Source organism: Tripterygium wilfordii, chromosome 5 (assembly GCF_013401445.1).
Source record: "Tripterygium wilfordii isolate XIE 37 chromosome 5, ASM1340144v1, whole genome shotgun sequence".
NCBI classification, from domain to species: Eukaryota; Viridiplantae; Streptophyta; class Magnoliopsida; order Celastrales; family Celastraceae; genus Tripterygium; species Tripterygium wilfordii.
The window spans coordinates 8,777,869-8,804,325 of NC_052236.1; the positions used below are offsets into that span (position 1 = coordinate 8,777,869).

General features: G+C 36.8%; 1 protein-coding gene and 1 pseudogene across 1 annotated transcript; one reads left to right on the forward strand and one right to left on the reverse strand.

Moving 5' to 3' along the window:
- Positions 1-1,032: 1,032 nt before the first annotated feature.
- On the reverse strand, positions 1,033-7,352 carry LOC119998126 (oxysterol-binding protein-related protein 3B-like). Its single transcript, XM_038845353.1, has 10 exons — positions 7,053-7,352; positions 6,706-6,799; positions 5,184-5,300; positions 4,742-4,814; positions 4,513-4,631; positions 4,170-4,291; positions 3,072-3,248; positions 2,678-2,822; positions 1,713-1,891; positions 1,033-1,446 (listed from the first exon to the last, which is right to left on the reverse strand). Exons 1-10 carry the CDS (start codon positions 7,145-7,147, stop codon positions 1,200-1,202), a joined length of 1,368 nt encoding a protein of 455 aa, XP_038701281.1. The 5' UTR covers positions 7,148-7,352; the 3' UTR covers positions 1,033-1,199.
- Positions 7,353-12,934: 5,582 nt separating this feature from the next.
- LOC119998582 lies at positions 12,935-20,148 on the forward strand (annotated as a pseudogene).
- Positions 20,149-26,457: the final 6,309 nt, after the last annotated feature.

The following is a 26,457-nucleotide window of genomic DNA, read 5'->3' on the forward strand; positions in this document are numbered from 1 at the left end:
ACCCAGCTTGGTTCTTGCTAAATTTTTATTTTCTGGCGATAATGAGAGCAAATCATAAGATGCTCGAACAATGTAATAAGAGGTTTAAATAACGTAATAAGATGCTCGAACAATGTAATAAAATTTTTAACAATGTACTGTGTTTGAGCTCTACTTTGTAAAGTTCATACTTTTGGGTATTTAGTTCCTGCAAAAACAATGGCCGAATTTATTAAACAATGTAATAAGAAGCTGAAATAATGTAATAAAAGGCTGAAACAATGTAATAAATTTTAAACAACATATTGTTTGAGCTCGGCTTCGTAAAGCTCATACTTTTGGCCTTGGTTCATGCAAAAACAATGGTCGAATTTATTAAAAATGTAATAAGAAGCTGAAATAATGTAATAAGAGCGAGAAATCAATGTGACTAGAGACAGACGCAATGTAGTAAAATGTTTAAACAATCCAATAAGAGGTTGAAACAATGTAATAAATACTTGTCTTTTAATTGTTCTATATCTCTATTACATCGTTGACAAAAAATGTAATTAAGAACTACCAAGCAAAACATATCGACAATAGATCTTGTTGGAAAGAGTTTTACATGTTGATTCTAAATATGAATTTTTTTTGAAAATCCAACATGTATTTTTGAGAATTAAAATGTTTTAAAATTTCGTTTTAGGAAAGAGAGAATAAAAAACATCTGAGAGAAAATGTTAGACCCATTTTTGAAATTGCTTTGTCATTTGTACATGTGGCTTGCCACATGTATTATGTAAGCCTATGTACATTTTTATTATGTATAACTAGTACTGCCGATTCCACCCAGAAGGTCCCTAAAGCATGTCCGCGTACAATGCTCAAGGCTGGGTAGCAAGAGTAACTTTTAATTTATTATGAGCTTGATGCATCTATGCGCACTTTAAAGCAGAAATCAATGGGCATGTTGTCTTAATAAGGTACAAAATGTCATTACCATAAGGAATGAAAAATGGTCACATGAGAAAATACATTCATAAGATTATGAGAAAATGCATAGACGGAAAGTGTTGAAAAAAAAATAAAAAATACTGATTATGAAATAATACCACTGAAAATTTCAAAATAAGTAGAAGCAAAACAACATCAGAATTCAAAGATGTTAATGACCGACTGGCAACAACTATAGGAGCAAACTACAATTTAATAAAATTACAGTCTAAAAATGAGAGACCTTAATTGGAGGTCTCTGTGTCATACTGCCAGGGGTTAAATTCCATTGATGAGACATCAATCTCTGTCGAGCTGTTGGAGCTATCTATGGCGGCCCGATGTTCGTTATATTTGCCATTGTACTCGCACACTTCCAAGTCACCCCAGGGCGTAGGATGAATTTCACTAGTTATATTGAACCATTTTGGAGTAAATTGATCACCATTAGCCTCGCGTTTCCTCTTTTCAGCTCTCTGCTGCTCTTCCAGCCTAGTAAAAGACAGAAGGGGTTAGATCTTTTTTCAGGGTCAACTGATCATTAGCTGGCATAGTCCATAAATTTAAGAAAAACTAGCAAGCACAAGAACTTCTGTGATAAGCATGATTTTTACTACAAAAGCTCGTTTCTTTTTTATCTGATGCAATGCATGAATTTCTTGCCATTAACTAGTCCTAGATTCAATTTGCTTTTGCGTGTTTTTAACACATGATCCCGAGGGAGAGGGAGAGAGAGAGAGAGCAAGAGGAGGAGACACCTGCTCTTTTCTAACCCAGCTTTTGATAGGTCACCCTTCTCAAGGGCATATCTATCAGGACGTAAACGAGAATCTGATGCCAATAATCCTTTGGGAGCAGTTTCAAAGCTGTTAATCTTGTGTGCAAAATGAGTGTACTGGAATTTGTCATTTTTTGGAGGATCTGCAACCCTCCAAACCTGCAAAACATATGAACCATAACAACAAATGATGACTTACTTCAAGATCACAGTTATGCTAATCGCCCCACACAAATATGCACAAGTTACATTCCCTAAAGTCTTATAAAAGCATAAATTCAAATTCATGACAAAAATAATAATTTTGCTCATTATTTAGGCTAGTATCTCAAAGATAATCATTCCCCAGATGAAGATTCCTAATTGAAAATAGGTCTTATATATACATATATGTCTGAATATAATGGAGAACAAGTATTGAGGTACAGTTGCCTAACTGAACCACTTCTGTTCTTACCATAGGATTGGATGATGACCCTCACCCGCCAAAATAGAAAATCAGTCCCCAGTCTTTCAAAATTGTAATTCTGTAACTAGTTTTCCATTTATTGATCAAGTAATATGGTCCATTTCTACTTTTCAAAAACACATACAGAGACTCATCAAGAAGAATGAGTAGTCATGTTGTACATGGCTCGGAGAAATCATCTCAATAACAATGGAAACCTAGAAAAAATTATGCTTTTAAAGAATTTCATATTCACATCCAAAAATCCCCACGAAAACCTTTTTCTAAATAACAAGATTGATAAGCATTAAATGACCAGTACTGCCAAAAGGACAAAATATGCATCCTAAGCCGGCAGTGAGGAACATAAGCGGTGAACCTCTTTTAGTTAAGTGCCTGGAAGTCCATCCAAACATATACATAATACACCCAAGAACAAATACAGGATAGTCCTGCTTGCATGTCGACAAAAGATGGAAACAATTAAAAACACAAACCTCTTTTAGTTCAGTGCCTGGAAGTGGTTCACCTTCTGTATCACAGTTTTGATAATGCAGTGACTCATTCCACTTCCCAGTTATCAATATCTTGGGCTCCTCAGCAGCATTATACACGTATCCATCAATTTCATACCTACCAGCTCTGCAAATGCAAATACTATTCATTGCTAAAGGAAAAAAAGACAACTTGTGCACCTGATTTATAAGTCACAATTAATATTTCCATTGAATGTGTAAATATGGTTTCGAACCGTAGAACGGCCTCCAAGTACAGCAAAGTACAGATGCATAAATTGGCCGGAGTGTGAACCACTCCACACAGAGTTATCATATTATTCAAAGAAGTTAACAGCAGAAAAAATCAACACAGTTCAAAGGAGGTAACCAATACCCAAACCAACCGCAAGGTTGAAAATATAGCACAACTTTGTCTTTTGTAGTCAAGTTAGTCATGATCATCTCCCCTGGTGAATCAATCCAAGTGCGTCCAAAGATTAAGTTGCTAACTTTTGTGGGTGGCGGCACCAAATCAAGAATTACACCATCCCTTTTGAGGGTCACGCGTGTCCTGCACACAAATATGTTGCAAAATAATAAATATACAATTTCTATATTTAGCTCTGTGGAGGTATGAGTAATGACATTTAGACATGTGAAGCAAACCAATCAGTTGGGTTTGAGGGGGAGGGGCATTAAATTGAACAAATTACTGTTAGTCTTAAAGAATAAACCAAACCAAATTAATGATTTTCTTTAGGTGAAATCCCCACATTCCCTCTTTTCAAAATTCTTGAAATGTGTTTATCATAATAGGGTTAGTCAGCTCACTTATCTGTTTTCATTGGTTAAAAATGTTATTCCTAGCACAATTCTAATACCACAAGATATTATGCTAGCTCCAAGTCTTAAATCAAGTGACAGTAGGCTTATAATAAGTATGAACATCTCTACCACTGGTAATATCAAAATACATGCATATATCATTTTCACTTTTCTTCAGCCATCGGCAGAAACAAGAATCACCACAAGTCAAAGAAGACTGGTCTTTGACTTTCAACAAAACATTTATTTCCCATGCTGAGACAATAATTTTCACTTGGGCCCTAAAGTTTGTATTTATTAATGAAGTTTAATTATAAATTTCATGAACACTAGAAAATTAATTGACAGCAATCCTTTCCACCTGTTTCTCCAAAAAAAAGGGAAGGGAAGATATTATGAATCAGTTAAAACAAAAGACCAGGATGGAAACAAGACTACTTATTTAGAGACATATCCAGGATCTCTAGCAACAAGTAGTGCTGTTATTACTAAACAAGCAAGTGCTTGAACACTTACCATATCTTATATTACTTTATTTAAAAATTATCACACAAACCAAAAATATTATTTGATAGCAACATCCTAGAATAAAGATAATCTTATGACTTTAGCTCCAAGTTCAGCATGATGATAGGAATAAAAAAACAAGAAATCATTGATTTAATACCTTCCAAGTGGATATATCTCAACCGAGTTCCCCAAAAACTTAGTTCGCACCTTTGAAGTTAAATCATATGTGAAATGCTCATTTTCAGCATGTGCAGCACCAATTGGAGGGTGATGACTAACCTGGAAGGATATAAATACATTGCAAAGGTTTTAAATATCGACCTTTACTAAACTTACGAGCAAGGCAAGAAGAAACACAAATGTTAACACATTGCTCTAAAAAGCAGTTCAAGATAAATCTGTAACAATATCAGAAAATGACAACTGTTTTCATTTCATTCAACAGCACCAAGAAATGCGAAAGAGAAGGGATTCTAAAAATTTGGTGCTCTATGACTCACCTGTTCTGCTAAAAATGTAACGCCACCATGATTGACCATTTCATAAGTCTCGCCGAGAATTGGATTAAATGGCTTCCAGGTTCGTTGGAGGGCATAGTATAAAGCTATAGCCCAAGATGCTGTAACCAGCTATTGTGAGTACGGTAACAACAAATGCTTCCATATACATGAAACAGATGCAAACCATCACAAACCAAAAAGACAGAGAGAGAAGGTACAGAGTACTCACAAGAATATACTAATCGCATGTATGGATCCTCACATTTATCTGCCAGATCTAACAAATGGGAGTATTCCATAATCTGTGAACAAAAAACAAGCCTTATAGTGGAACAACACTTTGAAAAATAGGAAAGCAAATATACAACAGCTTTTTCAATCTTCTTCTGCTGACAAAAGAAAGAAAAGCAACGGCAACCCCCGTGCACAAGACTCCCACAATGGGTGGGAGTCGGGAACATGTAGGATGTATGTAGACCTTACCCCACATAATATGTGGAGAGGTTGTTTCAAGGAATTGAACTTGTGACCTGTAGGTTGCACCCATGCAACTCTACCATTGGGCAACAAGTTTTCGACTGTGAAACAAACCCCTGCAACTCTGCTGGCCAAAGAAACAGCAATTAAAACAGGAATTATATCAGGATCATGTTCCATTAAAATAAACAAACCTCTGCCATTTTCTGGAGCATTGTCATTGGCTCAAAGATCATCACAGGGAGGGTCACCATTGATGTAATATCTGATCCTATGTACTTCTGCATCATCTTCCAGAAACTGTCCTGGTCCTGTAAGAAACAAACAACTCAACGTTTAGATATGTAAAACACATCAGAAAACAAATTTAGTCATATAGCTCCAGCCTCTCAAATAATAATTTAATGCATTTTTCAGTCACTTAATATAAGCACCTTCTTCTACCTATGAAGCTCATTTTTAAGCTCTTAGAGGCATCAACAAAATCTGGATTTCTAGCAAATAATTTCTTCCACTCGTGCTGGCCAATAGATCAACCACCCATTTCTTTGCTTCAAATTTAATGCAGATAACCAAGATAGTCTTCGTAGTCAAACTTATAAGTTATAATCACAAGTGCCAACCCTTCTACATGGGGTGGACCCAAGAATTTCATTGAGTGGGGGCAAAGTTAAGGCTATTAAGGATTAGATTGAATTTCATAAATTCAGTGGGGCAAAAGTGAGAATTTTATGTATTGCATGTCATTTTCTAAAAAAAGAAAAGGTAACACTTGGGTCCTCCCCTGCCTACAAAACAATCCCCCTCACCAACACAGGTGGAGGTTTCTATGTGCCTTGTGGGCTTCACCGGTCAGTCAGCACCACATACAGGGAAGATATCTTCATGGAGGCCCAACATCTCTACTGGATCCTTCATTTCCCTCCATTCCCCGTGAAAGTCAATCACTGTTAGCAAAGAACTTGCTCAAATTTATAAAGGTATGAACGGAATCTTCTCAATACTTGGAATGTCCATGAAATATACTGACCAATGTGGAATCTCCAATCATATGTGCTAACACTACAATTGAGTCTCAGCAAATTCAAAAACACATGAAGTTTCATGTATAGATTCCAAAAGATATCATATATAATACAAGATTAAGCAACATAGTTTATTGTTACAACACTTATCACCTTAAAAACAGTGAATGAAAGAAATTTAGAAGTTACAACAGCGCAAGTCAATATAAGTTAACATAAGTAATTGTGTGGCACATTCTTGGGCAAGTCAATGGCCTAGTGGTAAACTTGCTTCACACAACCAAGGGCAACACTTTCAAATCCTGGAAACAGTGTCTCCACAAGAGAGTAAGGCTAGATACATCTTGTATATCCTCAATCCAGCCTCTACTAGGAGAGTCTTGTGCACAATAGTTGTTTAACCTTTGTAACCAATTGTTAAACCATTTGGTATCACACATCCTCAGCTTGAAATTTATTTAGTAGCTGGGCCATTCTTGGTACTTTTTCCCAAGAGATCATTTCAAGAAGTACCACATGAATAAAAATTTTATGAACTCATAGCACATCGTCTATGAGTGTTTTGTGTTGCCTCATATAAATTGTTGCATCTAATTATCTAAACCTTTGCACTCAAAATTCCAGTACCCTAATGCATGAAACGATGGTCACATAATTTCAAAGCTAAGCAGAACATGGGTTAGTAATGAACCTCCTGTTTCCATCTTCCTCTCTTTGCTTCCTCTTCGGCATCTTCAGTGCCCCCTTCTGGATTAACAACTTCCAGACCTTCATAATCTTGTGAACTGTTCAATGAAATACTTAAAATTAGCCACTGAGTCAGATTGTTCTATTCAAGATCATTGGCCAGACCATATACTAAATGAATCCCAATCAAGCAAGTATTGAAATTATAGCTAGATGCGACGCACTGTATGTTTACAATTAAGTAAAAAAACACAACAAAAAAAATCCAGATCCTGCACAATTTCAACATCTGATAATCATGCAAATTGAAACCGCGAAAATTAAGAAGAGCGCGAAGCAGATCTGAATTGCCTGTTCACAGATTTGGTAAAGCTCGAAAAGGTCGAAGCGAGCGACGAGAAAAAACCGCCGCCCCCGCCGCCTTGCTTGGGATCGTTAGGATTCATGTCCGTTGAAACAAATCGTTGAAGCCGGTAAAATCGAATTTCCCGACGAGCATCAAGTATGGAGAGAGCGAGAGAGAATTTGAGACTTTTTACTTCTTATTTAATTAAAGTATTTATAGTCCAAAATCCAATAAAGGAAACTCTGAATAACAGCCAGGAGAGGAGAAAAAACTTGGTTGGCGCCTCCTCTGTTTCCCAATTCCCAGGACAAAATGAAAAATGAGATAAATGTAAAGATATTTCAGTCGAAGATTAGGGATGGTACAATTCTGTCCAGTTCGGAAGATCGAAATTTTTTTAACTTGGATTAAAATAAATTTAGACATAACTAATATGTCTGAAATCTATATCCAAACACAAAATATATTTGATTTAAAATCGGATCGTGATCTAAACTAACAAATCTTGTTCGATTTACTTGTTCAAACTTTAATTTATATTAAGTTATTGTTTGATTTATTTGTCCGAATTTAAATTAATATGACTTTGATCAATTAAATGAGTCTAAAAACATGTGATGTTGTTCGACCTAAAATCATCGTCAGACTCATTTTTGTCTCCCCTATTGAAGATTTTATATCCACACGTTTATGTTGCGCGTTGAATTTTGGATACGGAAAATCCATATAGGCGGCCATCATGTGACAATGAGATGCAAGGACACAAGTGGATCTCCCAACGGCAACCACATGGAATCATGGGTCCACAGGCGAATATGTATGAAGTCAACTTTGTGGGATGACTGTATTTTTGATTTCTCTTTGTTATGGAGAATCTTTACGAAGCCCCCAATATATGCACAACACAGGCGATGTAACCACCACGACGAATAATTAATTAATTTTATTTAGCATTCTCTCGTTTCCATCTACGTGTGGTAAAATTATATCCTATCCCAATGAACGAATTTATTTAATTTCTCTTTGTTATGGAGAATCTTTACAAAGGCCCCCATATATGTGTTGACACTAAAAATATTATGGGTTAGGCCTAGTCCTAGTCTATGTATAAGACCCAAGGTGCAGCTCATATGGTCTATCATGTTTTGAATCAATCACAGCCCATTATATTGAGAAGGAGATGAAGCCCAATTGTTGGAGAGCATGGTCTAGGAAGGTTTGTTAAGAGTGGCCCGTGTAAAATGGAAGAAGTGGTGACAGTTACAACAAGGTGGTCCAGGTGGTAGCTTATGAGAGAAATAAGGGAAAAACTGATATGACAAGGTGGTAATGACTTCTTACTGACAGAAAATGACACAAATGATGGGTTAACTACAGTAATATCATGGTTTATGGAGAGAGAATTTCGTGCAAGATAGGAAGTATAAAGCTGGTAGACAGACAGAGAAGGAAGGGACACACAAAACAATCAACAAATCAAACAAACTACTCAAGCCCAAAGGCATTTTCAAGCTTTCGAGCATTCTAGCATTCTAATTACTTTCCAAATCCTTATCTCCAGATCAACAGGTGGTGTTTATGGTGGAATAATAGGTTGAACCCTACGAGTAGTACCCACCCCTGCATCAATGTTGCCTCCCAGTCCAGCAGGTACAGTAGTTGCATAGACAGTTGGATTGTTCATAGGATTAGTATTTCCATGTGCAACAATTTAGGATATTTTCTTTTTATAATTGGTAACCATTTATTTGCAATTTATTTTGTGTGGCCTATGGCCATCTAATATTTTTATTCATAAAATGCGGCCGCTAAGGCCAGCTCACAGTTGCAGCTAAAAAGCCAGCTTTTACATTCTTTATATCATTACAGATGTAGATTCTCAAATGCTTAGGAAATATGGCTTTAAGTATTTACCATTGATAAATCTCTTATGTGACTGACCATCTAGGTTTGCCAGTCAATATGCATTGCCTACGAGAATTCTGTGGACGATCTATCAGCAGAGTCTTCACATGCTTTAAAGCTTCCTTACTATCTGCTTCTTGAACATCTGAAAGATTTTTCTCAAAGAGCTGGACCAACCTATTGGTGGCATGGTGCAGTTCTTCCTCAGTTGGCACTTTACTAGCAAGAGGAGGCGGAGTTAGGAAGGAGAAGTCCAGACTTGCCAATGGATTTACCACACTGGTTGGAATGATGGACGTAAGTACTTTGAAAGATGTTGTTGCCTGCATACATAAAGTACTGCCATAAATATCAAAGAATTATTTGTGGTAGCAAAATAAAGAAACTGAAAGATATCAACCTGAGAAGCGAGAAGAGTAACTGAGTTGGTTATAAATCTTGGGAGTAACAATTGGCTCATCTGATGGAGGAACTCCTTTATAACTGGTAGAAATCTTTTCACTCTCATCTTCAGAAGCTTCACTATCATCATCTCCTGAAATTGTAACAGGCTCTGAACTAGATTAGGTGGTCTTTCTAATTCTAGTAGAAGATCGTTAAGATCTTCTCACAGCCACCACCTTCCTATTGATTTTTCGCTTCTTCTTGGGGGAGATTGGCTCACTTTTAATGTTCAATTTTCTAGAGGAAATTGGAATAGCAGGAATAGCTGCACAGTATGTTACCATATCAGAATCTCATAGACAGACAAGCAAACAGAAAAAAAGGTAAAGAAAACATACCAGGTGTAACATCTGCAATGTCTGCCTCAAATTCAATATTGAGTGGAGGAAGTGGATCAAGCGGAAGCAAACCGGTGTAATACCTTTCCCTCCAAGATAGATAGTCAAAACTACAACCAGGACTGAATGTTGGTAGCAGTTGAAACACAAATCTTCTCAAAGCATTATTATTTGCAGCCACCTGGTTCTCAATCCTTTCTCTGGACTGAATACTAGTCCTCTCTTCTCCAGGAGGGTTGTAATGGGAAAGGCGGTTAAGAGACACATTTTGAGTATCTGAAATCAAGATCCTTTAGAAGAAGTGAACTTGGGGGGCAAGAAGAGTCTAGAGTCACTTACATTAGTTCTACCTTGGATTCATATATTAAGGTAAAACTAATAGCTTTACTTCACGAATTTCGTGATTGTTTTGCTTAGGATTACCAAGAAATTTCAGGGTTGAATAGAAAGGTGGTAGAACACTGGTTGCCCATCAAGCCGGGATACAAACCATACTAGCAACCATCCAGAAGAATGTCTTCAGAAGTGGAGTTGTGTGGGTATGCTTAATGGCTATCCAATATTGTACCGGTAGTTAAGAAAAATGGTAAAATTCGTATCTGTGTTGATTTTCGTGATTTAAACACTACTACACCTAAAGATGTGTATGATGCCGACAATTACTACAACCAACGACCATTGTTTCTTATAGGCCGAGGGGATCAGAGCCAATTATTGAAGAAGTTCCATGAGGTGGTCGAAGGAAGAAGAGAAGATAGTGGCAGCTACAATAAATAAAATTGTAGTACAAGCTGCCATTGACAGAATTGTAACAGAAGAAATTAGTGAAAAAGAAATGATAGTAGAAGATGATGGTTGTTTAGCCACTAATAAAGAAGAAGAATTGAATTGGAATAATTTGAAGATAGCACCGGCCAAATTAGATGATTTGAAGGCCTAAAAAAGGTTGTTGTCACCAAAAAGTGGCCTAAGGTGGTGATGATTTGCAGGTGTGCCAAGGCTTATAGTTTCCTACACTAATTTAAATGAAACACACCAAATGTAAATAAGACTTCTATCTAGACAATTGAACGAACTATCTTGGGACCTCAATAGTTCTAGGTTCCCCAACTCCACTGAAGTGCGCTTTGTTGAGATTGAAATGAAGAAGAATAAATAAATACCAAGAACAATTTACACAACGATGGTTGGCATTGAAACTTGACAAGGAATAAATACAAGAGAATTTGGAATGAATGACATGATAGTTGTTTGAAATTGACAAGGATTTGGAAAGTAATTAGAATGCTCGGAGCTTGAAAATGCATTTGGGCTTGAGTAGTTTGTTTGATTTGTTGATTGTTTGTGTCTGTGTGTCCCTTCCTTCTCTGTCTGTCTACCAGCTTTATACTTCCTATCTTGCACGAAATTCTCCCTCCATAAACCATGATCTTACTGCAGTTAACCCCTCATTTGTGCCATTTTCTGTTAGTTAGAAGTCATTACCACCTTGTCATATCAGTTTCTCCTTTATTTCTCTCATAAGCTGCCACTTGGACAACCTTGTTGTAACTGTCACCACTTCTTCCATTTTACACGGGCCACTCTTAACAAACCTTCCTGAACCATGCTCTCCAACAATTGGGCTTCATCTCCTTCTTAATATAATGGGTTGGCCCTTCTTAAAAATCCTTCTCAAATATCAGTTACTACCGAATAAAATCTATTTAAAATTCAAACTCTTCTCTTACCTCATTTAATTTGATCATTTGATCAGCTGCTGCTTCTTAATCTCTCAATCATGTACGCCTCTTTACTTCTTCATTTGTTTGAGAAAGCCCTGACCATTTAATTCAAGCCATATCTCCAAGCCAATGATCAATGCTTCATATTATGCCTAGTTGTTAGTACAATCAAAATCAAATTAAAACCTAAGGTGGTTTTTATACCTTTTGGGGATTGAATGACTACTCCAGCTCTAGCAGCCATCTCAGTGCTAAACCAGTCGAACTTTAGGACCCATTCACCTTCATCTTCAAAGATTGGTGTAGTGTGCGCATCTAGCATGCCTTGTAAGGTCTCAGGAATTTCTAGGCATGGATGGTCAACAAGGAAATCAGCAAGTGCTTGCCCTTTAACTGCCTGTTGTGGTCTCCATTTGAGGTTGTATTCTGTCAAGGCCAATGACCATCGACCTATCCTTCCTATCAGCAATGGCTTGGTCAGCATGTGCTTGATCAAATCCATTTTTGAGATCACGTACACCTTAGTTTGAAGCAAGCAGTGCCTCAACTTGGTACATGCAAAATATAATGCAAGGTAAAGTTTTTCCACCATGGAATATCGCCTTTCAGTATCTGTCAGTAATATGCTCAGGGAGTAGACTGCCCTTTCTCTTCCAACATCATCATCCTAAGCCAGTAAGCACTCAATGGAATAACCAGTAGCTGATATATACAACTTCAATGGTTTGTGCCTGTTGGGTGGCATGAGAACTGGAGGTTTACTTAGGAAGGCCTTGATGGTTTGAAAAGCCTCTTCGTGTTTTGGCTCCCATCTAAATGCATCCTCCTTCTTTAACTTCAACAGCTCTGAGAAAAAGCCAAAAATATTCTGGTGGTTGGAGATTCTCAATTGGTGCTAAAGCAATTGGCTGGAGAATACAAATGTGCTAGTTTTACATTGGCTCCATACTACAGTACAGCCTTGCAATGGCTTGATGACTTGCGGGAGGTGAAGTTGAGGTACATTCCATGAGAACAAAATCATAAGGCCAATGGATTGGCCCAACTAGCTTATGGTTTAATACTTCCAGAAAGTTTGATACAACAAATCATCAAGGTGGAAAAATGATCTCATCCATCTATTAAAGAGATAGGCATGGCAGTTGAATGCCTAACTCTTGACGATCAGATGGAATATTGGAGGAGAGATATCATTAACCATCTGACATATCCCAATGATCCAGCATCCAAAAAGGTGAAAGTATTGGCACAGAGCTATGTAATGATCGAGGGTGAACTCTTCAGAAAAGGAGTTGATGGTTTGTTACTTCGCTGCCCTAGTTTTATTGAAAGTATGAAAATAATGCAATAGGTACACGAAGGTATCTGTGGCGCACATCAAGCCGGTCCAAAGATGAGATTGTTGATCAAAAGACATGGCTATTATTAGTCGACTATCCTGAAAGATTGTATTAAATATGCAAACGGCTGTCAACAATGCCAAAAATTTCGCAACATTCAAAAAGCATCAGCGTGGATATGCAATCTATCATTAAATCATGGTCATTTAGAAGGTGGGCACTTGATATCATTGGAAAAATCTTTCCTGCCTCATCTAAAGGTCATTATTTTATCTTGATGGCTATTGACTATTTTACAAAATGGGTAGAGGTAATACCCCTGAAAAAGGTCGAACAAGCAGAGGTGGTAGATTTCACCAAAGAACACCTGTTTGTTAAGAGTGGCCAGTGTAAAATGGAAGAAGTGGTGACAGTTACAACAAGGTGATCCAGGTGGCAGCTTATAAGAGAAATAAGGGAAAAACTGATATGACAAGGTGGTAATGACTTCTAATTGACAGAAAATGGCACAAATGAGGGGTTAACTGTAGTAAGATCATGATTTATGGAGGGAGAATTTCGTGCAAGATAGACAAATAGAGAAGGAAGGGACACACAAAACAATCAACAAATCAAACAAACTACTCAAGCCCAAAGGCATTTTCAAGCTTCCGAGTATTCTAGCATTATAATTACTTTCCAAATCCTTGTCAATTTCAAGCAAATATCATGTCGTTCATTCCAAATTCTCTTGTATTTATTCCTTGTCAAGTTTCAATGCCAACCATCGTTGTGTAAATTGTTCTTGGTATTTATTTATTCTTTTTCATTTCAATCTCAACAAAGTGCACTTCAGTGGAGTTGGGGAACCTAGAACTATTGAGGTCCCAAGATAGTTCGTTCAATTGTCTAGATAGAAGTCTTATTTATATTTGGTGTATTTCATTCCAATTAGTGTAGGAAATTATATGCCTTGGCACACCTGCAAATCATCACCACCTTGGGCCACTTTTTGATGACAACAAAGGCGATGTAACCATCGTGACGAATAATTAATTAATTTTAATTAGCATTCTCCCATTTCCATCACTACAAGAAAAATGGTTATTGGCAACGAGAAGTTTTTTGTTGCCAATTCAATGTCATATGCAATGAACAAAACAAGTTGTTTCTATTGGTTTTTATATTGCCAACAAACTTCAAGTTTCGTTGCAATTGAAAGTGGCGTCACAAGCGAATGCTTGGCGCCAAAATAATAAAAACGTAGAATATTGTTTCGTTGCCAATGATTACAATTATTGGTAACGAAATATAATTATTGCCAATACAACATAACTATTGACAATAAATTTCTGTGTTTGTTGCCAATGATTAAACCTATTGGCAACGAAATAAAAGTGTTGCCAGTACACGATAACTATTCATAACAAATTGTTGATTATTATTACCCGTAATTTATCTTTTTGGCAATGAGCGAAAATTATTGCTAATACATAATAAATAGTTACAACAATATTTTATTTTTGTTGCCATTGAGAAAAACTTTTTGTTGTAAATGCTTATTGGTAACAAAAAAGTTGTTGCCAAAGTTAAATTATAGGCAACGAACCAATGAACTTGTTGCCATTGTAATTTGTACATGCATAGTTGAATCAGATCCTGCACTGCATAGAGGACAACTAGCTGAACAAATTGGATGATGATCAACTTATAATTAAGTTCTAGCATGAAGGGATAAGAAGAAGAGGATGCCGATTGGGATTGAAGAGTCAGGTGGTGCGCATTTAGTTGTGATTAGCAATTTTAAGGCCATTGTGGTCCGAGTTGCCTCCTCTTGCTTAGCGATGCATATAGCTCTAATCATTGTAGGTTAAATATATCTTGTTTCTTTTCCTTCGCGGGCCTCTAAGCTTATCGAATCGGATTGACGTAGTGCGAAAGCTAGTAACACTCGAATTCGTTCACAACGAAATCAAGAAACTTGGAATCCACCATTGAGAGAATCTCAAGAATTTTATTAGTAATATACATAATAATAACTTACAAACATTTATGAGACTCTTTATAGTCTGAAAAATAACAATCAAACCCTAATTGGACTATTTGGAACATATTTTTGAGATTAAGTGTATACTCAGATTGAAGTGTGATAGAACTTTTTAATTAAGTGATGGTGATACACTTTTTCTTGTTATGGAGTAAACTTTAAAATGTACTCGTATGTGAACGTTATTTGATGATTGTTTGAGGTTTATTATCTTTTCCAGTTTAAAAATATTATAATATATTATATAAATTTTTAAAGAATTAAATTTTAAAAAAAATTTAAAATAAGTATTAATAACAAAAAAATTGTGGTTAGCAAAATATTATTGACAACAAAATATTTAATTGGAAATACATATATGGCAATGACTTATGTTTTGTTGTCAATACTTCTACGGACAACGACTCAATTTTAGTTGTCAATGCATGTATAGGGAACGAGACAATTGTCATTGCCAATACTTATATAGGCAACGACTAATTACTCGTTAATGCATATAAAGACAACAAAATAATTATCGTTGCCAATACTTATACTGGGGCAACAACTACCACTTCGTTGTTAATATCCGTGGTGGACAATGACTCAAATTTTCATTGTCAATGAGCAAAGAAAACGCGGCATAAACAACAAATGTGGCAACGAAAGTTTTTCGATGCCTTCGATTTATTGGCAATGAAAATCAGGATTATAGACAACGAATATTATTGTTGCCAATGAGGTCTTTTGTTGTAGTGCATCTAGGTGTGGCAAAAATCTATTTGATCCGGATGATCGAATTTATCTAACTTGGATTAAACCAAGTTTGAACATAAGTTATATGTTCAAAATTTGGGACCAACACAAAATTTGTGTCCAGCTTAAAACTGGGTTTGGGTCCGGGTCCAAACATATAAATCTTGTTCGATTTACTTCTCCTGACCCTAACTCGAATTAGGTTATTGTCCGATTTACTTTGTCCAGATTTAAACAAATCTGTGTTTGGTCAATTAAGTATCTCTGAATTGTAATCTAGGTTAGAATCTCGAAATATAAATATTTTGTAAACACGTTTTGTTATCCAATCAAAACTAATTGTTTGCTACCCATATTTCCATGAGCGTCGATCTGTTTCATACATGACTGAGGAGGGACAACCAGTTCCTCTTTGGTTTTTCGTCACCTTCAATTATGATGTGTCAAATATATACATATATTTTTTCATCTTTAACACATAAGTTCATCCCATTTTGAGTTGATTAAGAGTTGATATTGCCTAAGAAAGCTACATTTGCATATTGTAGGTGCCAAGGCAAGAAATGGAGGAAAAGAGTGCAAAATGAAGATTTGGATTCTAGAAGCGATTTTCGATCGATCGGAAGGGACACCCGATCGATCGAACCTACCAAAATACCCTTGAACTCATGGAGGCAGAAACCATTTTCGTTCGATCGTAAATATCACCAATCGATCAGAGTTACTATTCACAACACAACAAATTTCAGAAGAAAGTCCCGAATTCAAGTGGGTTTGATCAAAACGACCCCAACTTGTTAGAGAAACTACCTAGGAGCTTAAGGAGGTATAAAGGGTAGTTTTTAGGGTTTTAGGGAGATTCTCCCCCACTTGGATTGATCTTGGAGGCTAGGGTTTTGAAGCTCTCAAGGAGGAAGCCATTGAAGCTTGGAGAAGAAGAGGATTTCTTTTCTCCTCTTTTATCCTAGTTTTTATGGTTTACTTTCATTCTATTATGATGTATCTTGACTCCATAAGTGGCTATATTCTCTTGCTAGGGGCCTAATGTAATCTAACTTTGATGATTCAATCTATTGTGGATTGTTTATGGGTGTGTTTAATGCTTTTGGATGTTTAGCCATCATTCAATTGATTCGTTGCCTAGATTGAGACCGGAAGGAGATATCTAGGATTTGCCTCTTACCATAGACATCAAAGATTGCATGAACCATAGGAATATAGGGATATGACTTATGCAATTGCTACACAGTTGATCCATAAATATTAATGGGTCTTTGTCTCTTAAACCCGATTGTTAGGAATAACAGTGGTTCGGGATAGACACTTTTGGTGTAACCAGGAATGGAGCATCGGATAGGATAGGGAAATCGATTTTCAACAATGAGGTAGTTATTTAGGAGATTAAGGAGCCAAGAGAGTTGAATCGGATAAGGGACGATGAAATTAGGTACCCTAGTACTTTTCATTCCTGAGTTCAATCTTGTTCTTGCTTACTCGCTTAATTTAGTTGTTAATCACTTATTAATATTTGCTTTAGTTTAGAATTAGAATAAACCAAATCCAAACCAATTCGCTTCTCCATTTTAGCATAATTGTAACTTTGATTGATATTGAATTAAATTGCCAAAATCTCTGTGGGACAATACTTTACTCTCTCTATATTACTTGCGCGATATCGTATACAAACGAATTTACACCAACAAAAAACAAAAAATAAACAAACAAAAAAATCGGTGACTTGCTCTGACTTGTTGCTCATCCGTTTGTTTAGAAATCTCACTCTCAAGCGTGGAGCAGCAGAGGGACCCTTCATCACCACCTAAAACCCAAATCAGAGACGATGTAAGTAGTATAGTAGTGGAAGAAATGTGGTGCACCCTATATTTACATCTCTAGGAGGTCTACCACTTGTAAGCAAACAAGTCAAGCATTTAAAGAAATGGTTTCCCTGGTTAATCCCAGCATTCGTGGTTGCAAACGTTGTCACCTTCATCGTCACCATGTACATCAATGACTGTCACCAGTATTGTATTGGTCGGTTTTTGGGGAGCTTCTCATTTCAAAACTTTGAGGACAACCCTCTTCTTGGTCCTTCATCTATAATGTAAATAATTATAATAACATTTTACATGTTAGATGAATATATATATATATGTATATGTATATGTATATGTATATGTAGAAGAACCCATTGGTGTGTTTTTTTCTTAAATTAGGCTGCAGAAGATGGGGGGCTTTGAGTAGGAGATAAGTGGTTGACGATCACCAGGGATGGAGACTCATCACTTCAATGTGGTTACATGGAGGGATCTTCCATTTGTTGGTCAATATGGGGGGTCTTTTGGTTATTGGGATTAGACTTGAGATGGAATTTGGGTTTGGAATGTGTTAATTTCTTACTCAATCTCACAATCCATTCCAATAATTATCATGCTGTGTTAATTTTGAGAATTGCCATGTCGACGTATCCATGCAGTGACGTGTCCAACATCTGTGTCCGTGTCCGTACTTCCTAGTTATCATGTATACGTTAATGAATTGCTCTTTTGCTTTATGAATTAACATTTCAAATAGGCATGCTGTATGTGATCTCTGGATTTGGTGGGGCTATTCTATCATCTATTTTCCTTCAATTAAGCATATCTGTTGGTGCTTAATATAGAGCCTAGATTTATCACATGGTATCGGAGCGTTTAGGCCCAATTCGATGTGGATCACGTTCTTGTTTGCACGTGTGCTTGGCGTGTGAAGCCCAAGTCTGGCACACGACCCACACACATGAGGGGGGTGTCAAGCCTCCCACATCGGCTGGGAACCAAGTGAAGGGCTTGTATATAGAAGCAAGCCTTCATTCCCTCTAATAGGCCTTTTAAGAGGAAGAATATTGGGCCCAAATTTATTACATGGTATCGGAGCAATTCGGTTCAGTTGGATATGACCTCTACTCCACTTGTTGGGTCTGGCGTAACTAAGCCCACAAGTGCAGGGAGTGTAAAGTCCCACATTGGTAAGATGTGAGAACAATTCCTTATTTATAAGGACCAAGCCCACCCTTAACTACCAACAAGGCCTTTTCCTAGGCTTGAGTGAGTTGAGTCTTGTTTGGGTCTAAGGAGAAATAAAGTCATGCGGGCCCGATGTATCCATGAGAATCTGACAACCCAAAGCGGACAATATTATTGATGTGTATGGGGGTGCGAATTTACAACAACTTCTGGTGCACTTTTTGGGATAATGGGAGCAATGCTTTCAGAACTCTTCATTAATTTGGGAATATATCATAATGAGGCAACAAAACAAATTGTTTGATTTTTCATTATTATTGTGAGAAGTTTAGAATGCGTTTGGTTTGTTTTCTATTTTCTATTTTTCATTTTCATTATCTGTTTTCCATTTCTTATTTTCTATTTGTTTTCTATTTTCTAAGAAAAAAAACATGTTTGATTTTAAGTTTTAAGTACTGTTTTACGAAGCCAACGATATATTTTTGTTAGAAATAAAAATCAAATTTAATAAGTAAAATATATAACAACTTTGTCCTTGAAGTATTTTTGGTTGGGTCCAGGTCCAGGTCCAACTACAAATTTTTGTGTTCGAATCCAAATACAAAATTTTTTCCAGTTTAAAATCAGGTCATGGTCCAAGTACAAAAATCTCGTAAGATTTATTTATCTGAACCCTAATCCGGATTAGGTTATTGTTTAATTTATTTGTCTGGATTTAAATCAATTTGGGTTTGATCAATTAAGTACGTTCGAAATCAAATCCGAGTACGAGTCCGAACATGTAAATATTTCATAAATACATGTTGTTATCCGATCCGAAACCATACTGGAACTGAATTTTTACCACCCCAAATTTTAGGTTATTTCATAAATACATGTTGTTATTGACGTACGTGTTTAAGTTTTCTATTTCAATTCCTCTGTTGTTCAGCTTGCATGGTTCATCACTCTTGTGGGAATCATCATTGTCAATTTGACATTGGGGGTACTCCCGCATGTAGACAACTTTGCTCATATTGGAGGATTTATTACTGGGTTTCTTCTTGGGTTTGTGTTCTTGATCCGGCCACAGTTCAAATGGATTACACAAAGACATGCTCCTGCTGAATATTCTTCTGCCCATATTAGACCAAAGTATAAAACTTATCAGTACTGTATATTATGGATTGTTTCTCTAACCCTTTTAGTAGTTGGGTAAGCATTGGAAAGTATTCAATATTATGTCAACTCCCAATATATACAAGGCAGAGTAAAACTGTGCAAATTTTTTCTTTTTTGCTTTTGCAGGATTGTCGTTGGTCCAGTATCTCTTCTCTGGGGATCTAATGCAAAGAAGTATTGCAATGGTTCGCCTGTCTACTGCGCCATAAGCACTCTGATTTTTCTTTACAAGCAGATATATGCATGCAGATTTATATTGTCGTTTATAATAGTTATTAGAATTTTTTAAGTTTTCAATCGATATTGTCGCAGTTCAATCAGAACGGTGATCAACTTAATATAATATGCTCGTCCAGTGGAAAATCCGCCATCTATTTATTACTTGATGCAACAATACTTCAGATCAATATTCGTTTTATGTAACATTGTCGAAGAAGCAAAGTGGAAGACAATTTTGATGTGAGTCTCTAGATTTCTATGGCTAGTGATTTTTAACTTGGGAGATGAGATTTTGTGGATTGTTTTAGTTCAGGGAACATTGAACATCGTTTATGTTACGTTTGTGTCTGATCTTTTTTTAAAAAAGTTCATTCCCATTCCTGTCCCATTCTCATTTCCGTTCCTGTTCTTATTCCCATGTTGAACCAAACATAGTGTAAGTATTTCAACCCTTCCTAAGTCTACGTGGCACTGATATGACTCAACATGCCAACATGGCATGAATTTTTAAAAAAATATTCTCCTTTTATGACCCACATGTCCTTTTTCTATTTATACACACTCCTTATTTTCTTAGTATCTCTTTGAATTAGGGCTTTTTTTTCCTTCTCTGCATTGCCATCATGATGCTAATAGGAACCTAAATGACATTGTATTGTTTTACATAGTTCCTATTAGTATCGGTTAGTGATTTAGTGGCTTGGTTCATGTTCTGTTAAGCTCAATAGAATTGTGATGATGTGGCTCACATCTATTGGTGTATGTTAGCTTAAGTTAGTGGTTAAGAAATGATATATTAGGTAGTTTAGTAGTATTGTAAAACAGTTTATGAATGATATGAAATGAAGATGATTTCTTCTCTCTGTGTCCTCGTTGTCTTCTTCCTCTGTAAATCTTTCTTTCACCATTGCTAGGGTTAGGTTTGAAAGAGGTTTAACAATTGGTATCAGAGCTTTGATCCTTACTGTTCCCTTCCTTTTTAGGTTAAGGCTTGAAAGAAGTTTCATTTGATCTTGATTCCATTTGATAAATATCTGCCATGGAAACTCTAGCATCCATTCTTGAAGCTAATCTTGAGAATATGATGTCTATTCTTGAAGCAAAAGTCGAAAAAATCTCCAATGAAATTGACAAATTTCAGAGCTTCGTTCATGGTACGTTTGCAAACTTACCAACAACAATCACTTCGCTTATTGATTCTGGTTTCGAGAGATTGCGTCACGATTTGATTTGTCAAGATTCAAGATCTATGGAGGCAGATCAACAATCTGACTTAGGACTTAACACGTACGCTGTTCCGCAAGTTGATTCCCTTGACATTAACCCACTCTCGATTAATAGAACCACATCGGTAGTCTTGGCTTCGAAATCATTGGCCATCCCGGTGATAGCGCTGATTAGGAACGGCCGCATTTGTCAGGAATCAAGAGCCAATCCAATTGAGAATGAAAGACTATCGTCAGATTTGGGAGATCAAATCGCTGGAGAAACAGGAAGCTTCGAGAAAGATTCAGAAAAATGGAACAGAAAATTTTGTTGACAATTCGTTGAAATTGAGGTCCAATTCCATGCAAACACCGAGGTGGTTTGCGGCCATGGTGACTTTTAATACAACGCCACATTCTGAGATGGATGAGTACGAGTATTCCTTGCAACAATCCTGTCACGCCCCGACCCTCGGAGCATGAGGGAAAGGGAAAATGACACAATAACAGTAAACCGAGTAGAAAATCGGACATCATCTCCCCATAAATTAGATAATGTCATCCTGCACATATACAGAAAACTCAACCAGTTCATAATAATCTAATAACATCCAAAAACAATCCGAATCAATCCAGTCAAGACCCTCAGGGTCCACCGCCACAACCATGCTACCAGACACAAGAGTCCCAATATTCCGAAGCACCCTCCTGGTCATCCAAGATAAATTTCGAAAACAATCTCATAATATATATATATATATATAATCCCAAACTAACAGTGGACATCCAAATTCCAACACATAAGCTAATCACCGTCCAGGCCACCACGGTCACACCCCCTCCCGCTGATCTGTAGTACCGGCATCAGAAACAACTCTCCTGAAGATAGAAAAGAGGGAATGAGCCGAATGCCCAGTAGGGATATAAATAGTACTAGAAAAGAATAGTAAGGCTGAAAAAAATAACAAGGTGTAATCAACGCAACAATATGCAATGCAAAACTAATGCACCCGATCAACCCAACCGAACATCCATATCCTCCACCAATGACAACCAAGCCGGCGAATCAGATTCCCGTCCCACGGCGATAAGCCGACGAGAATCCACCGCACTACCTCTCTCTCTAGCATCCAATCAATACCACTATCGCATATCCATCAATCTCAAACCGCTAGAGAGAAGGTTGACACACATGTGGTCGCAACCACTCACTGCTAGCCCACATTGATATCTCAGCCTTTCACACTTGGCCTAGCATCACATACTAACCAACGTGCAGTGACAAATTCCGCTACGGAAATCCTCTGGCCTAGGACCATCACAAGGCTCCTAGTCATGCATCTAATGTAATTCCTACAATTCATGTCATTTATGCAACAATTATAAATACAACATCCATTCATCATGATGCATGAAGATTACATAATGCCCGATTTATGACCAAGCATTTCAAGGGTGATATATCTATTTAGCAAATTAAATTACAAATAACATTGTCATTAACAATAATACAAAGAAATAATGGTAAGCATGCAAGGCTTGTTTCCCTTCGGAAATGATCGAGGCGGAAACCAATGCTTACCATTCAAGCAATTTAGTGGCTTGAAGGTGTTTTGATACAAAAGGGTGATAAATCCCTACCTCGAGAGCAGTGCATAAAATAATTCACCGTCTACAACGTCAAGTCCAACTCCTCGATCACCTATACCAATACACTTGTTTTATACTGGTTAATAATCAATCACAATTCCTAACTAGTCCAATTTACCATTTTACCCTTGAAATTGAAATTATCATTTTACCTCTATTAATATTACCAAATTACCCTTGATTAAAATTATTATAATACCACTAACTTATTTCATTGAGTTGCATGCATGCAACCCGATCACCAACTCGGTCACTAATCATACTATTCACACGTCAACAACTAATACCATCATTGTGGTATAATTGTGATCATATCGTAGTCGTGATTATTCTGGTGGTGATTTAGTGGTCCGACATCGAGTGTACAAATTGATACATTGAGTCAAATTTTTTATGTACTCTCGTTCAACCATTCTAAATTTACTAAACTTATTTAAATAACAATAGATTTTTATAAACCAACTATGATCTCTGTGTATTACCATAATCCATATAAAATATTCATTCATTCAATTAATATAATATTCTCCAATTAATGAAAACTATATTTTGGTTTCGTATTATACCTCCACGTATATCGTATGTATACGTATATTTGTGATGTATCTCTTGGGATGCTCCAAAGATATTCGTATGGATCCAAAATTGTCACCAACAAGTTCAGAGCAGCAAAACAACTCGGAATAGGGCTTTAGGATTGCCGAAAAGTTCAGTTTCAGCCGGGTCAAAAGGACACCATTCGGGTCAAAGTTGAATCTCCGGCATCCGGGGTTGTATTGGCCGGAAATTGGTTGGGCTAGGTGCTCCTCAGCCCGGTGAGGTGAATGGTGGTAATGGCATGCTGAACCATGTCCGGAGTTGGCCGGATCGGAGCTTTTTCTTCACGGTGGCCGTGAGCTTCCAAGCAAGATTCCAGAGGCTACAGGCGACGGTTTGAGGCGAGGTTAGGTGGGTTATGCTCGTGGTGGTCGGGAGAAGCTCTTTGGTATGTCGGCCATCTGAAACGGTGACCGGACGACAAAGTTTGGTGGCTGACCGGTTTGCACGTGAGAGGAAGAAGAAGAGTTTGGGTTCTTTTTGCAATTTTCCATTCTTTCATGTCTTTTTATTAATTTTTCTAAATACAATAAATTACCATCTTTGCCCCCACCTTTTTAAGAAACTTTCAAAATAACCAAGCTTTAATTCCAATAATCCCACCCAATTATGAAGCTCCAAGAATACCCCTACTGACAATCATGTTTACAAAATTACCAATATGCCCCTGAATGTTTTATTTACAGAATTACTAACAAATTATTTACGATTATGCCATTCGAGTTTCTATTATGTTTTTACCCAATTACGGATTCATTTTAAGTTGAATTCTCACCCTTATTGAACCGCAATTTTCACAATAAAACTCCTCAATTTCGTTGTAAGATTTTGACATTTTTAGTTACTTTTATTTGGTTTCATGTTCATTTTTTCGAACAGGGTATTACAAGTCCTGCGCTGCATATGCAACAACATTGCCGAACTTTCGAGTAACGGTGAAGAAGCGTGGGAAAAAGAAAAGAGATATTGATAGTAGGTACGCAAAAGGGAAGAAATTAAAGGAGAAAGAGGGGTGTGATTCGAGGTATTGCAGCAATTGCTTGCTTAAGGCAAAGGATTCAAATGCTATTCGCCAATGGGATCCTGGTGGTGCTGGCAGTCCAGATTCAACAAGGAGATGCCTTCTTCCATTCATGGAGATTTCTATGTTTCGTTTGACAGAAATGGCTTCTTCAATGGGGCAATCTTGGCAATTAATCACCAAAACCTACCTCTTCAGTGACTCGTTTTATGCTATAAAATACATACGGTTCTATGCTATCAATGACGACATTGTTTATGCTCGCAACCTGTTCGAAAAAACTTCTCAATGGACAGTCTTCCTTTGGAATGCCCTTATTCGAGCCAATGCACAGGCACAAAAGTTTGATGATGCTATGAGAAATTATGACTTAGATCGGCTGAGAGTTTTACATGGTGGAGTTACAGTTTCTGGGTTAGGATCAGATTCCATCTCTTGTGCTGCACTTGTCACTGCTTCTTCAAAACTAGACCTTGTTGATAAAGCTAGTGAACTGTTCTATGGGACGTTTGAGTTGGATTTGGTTTTGTGGAATTTAATGATTTGTAGTTATAGCTATTGTGGATTTGGAACATAGAGGTAGAACTGTTTAATAAAATGATAAGTGGTTAAGAAATGATATATTAGGTAGTTTAGTAGTATTGTAAAGCAGTTTATGAATGATATGAAATGAAGATGATTTCTTCTCTCTGTGTCCTCTTTGTCTTCTTCCTCTATAAATCTTTCTTTCACCATTGCTAGGGTTAGGTTTAAAAGAGGTTTAACAGACGTAGTAGGTAAGAGCCGTTGTGGTACCACCACCGATGGGCCAACAATATAGTAGAAGTGTCGACACTGGCAAAGATTAAAGCGTCCAAAGGGCCAAACTCGAAGAAAACAACCACTGTTGTTAAGAAACCTCGGATTCACCCTCCTTATAGGAGGTAACGCAGTGATTTTCAATGTGTTTGTATTATTAGCTGTTTTCTATGATGTTTTGTTGATTGGATCTTGTGGAGTTGGGATGTTGTTTTGATAGGATTTGTGTGTAATTCCACAACATAGAATCCATTAGTATTCTCTCACATCTAGTTTTTTTTTTCCCCAAGTTTCTCATTATTTTGTTAGCTTATAATACTGTTATCATTAATGCATTTTGTTAATAGAAAGAAGACGAGAATAGACGAAAGTGAGCTCTCAAATTTTTCAGATTTGTTATGAGTTTACAAAAGCCCACATCGGTTGAGCATAGCCCAACTAATGGGTTAATAAAGCCAAAGTTCACCTCCTGCAGACAACAATTATGTAACATCTACCCCCGGACTCCATACACATATACATTACTAATACTAATCCAATTTCGCATAATTAGTCTCACAAGAAAATCTAAAGAAAATTCAACCGATGGCCTTAGGCCCTCTACTACGTAAAACGACAATATTATTCATCTACTATGCATAGATACATAAGTAGACCATCATACAATACTATACTCATGTTAATCCATTAAGTCATATTTCATAAAATACTAAAAGTACATTACAAATATCATCTTGGCTCCATGTAAACAAACCTGCAAGCGGTGTTCCTTGATTCCCAGAAGGGCGGAATAGCCTCAATCTGCTAACCACGTGAAAATATATTTTAAAACATAAAAGCGTGAGCTCACAAAGCCTGGTCAGAAATACAATTAAAAAACTAATCTGAAATATGAAATAAATATAAGTATAACGCTACCACAATGATTTTCAGACATACATGCCAAGCCCATTGGAGGTCTGTCTGCCATCATTAGTAGTAGCATAGTTTCTTCGACAGATCAAAGAACCTCATTTATTCACAGTGTCTCAAACATTCATTTTCATGGACTTACTTGAGTCTGAGGGCCAATAAAATATGTTGAAAAAATGTGACAATTTCATACAACCACACTGTGTACTGGTTTATGGTCACAACCACTTATGATGATGATGAATTCAATAGCAGTGATGACCAACAGAGTTATAAAGATTCTGCAGATTTGAATTAATTAAATATCATGGATGAAGCCAATGATTTTTC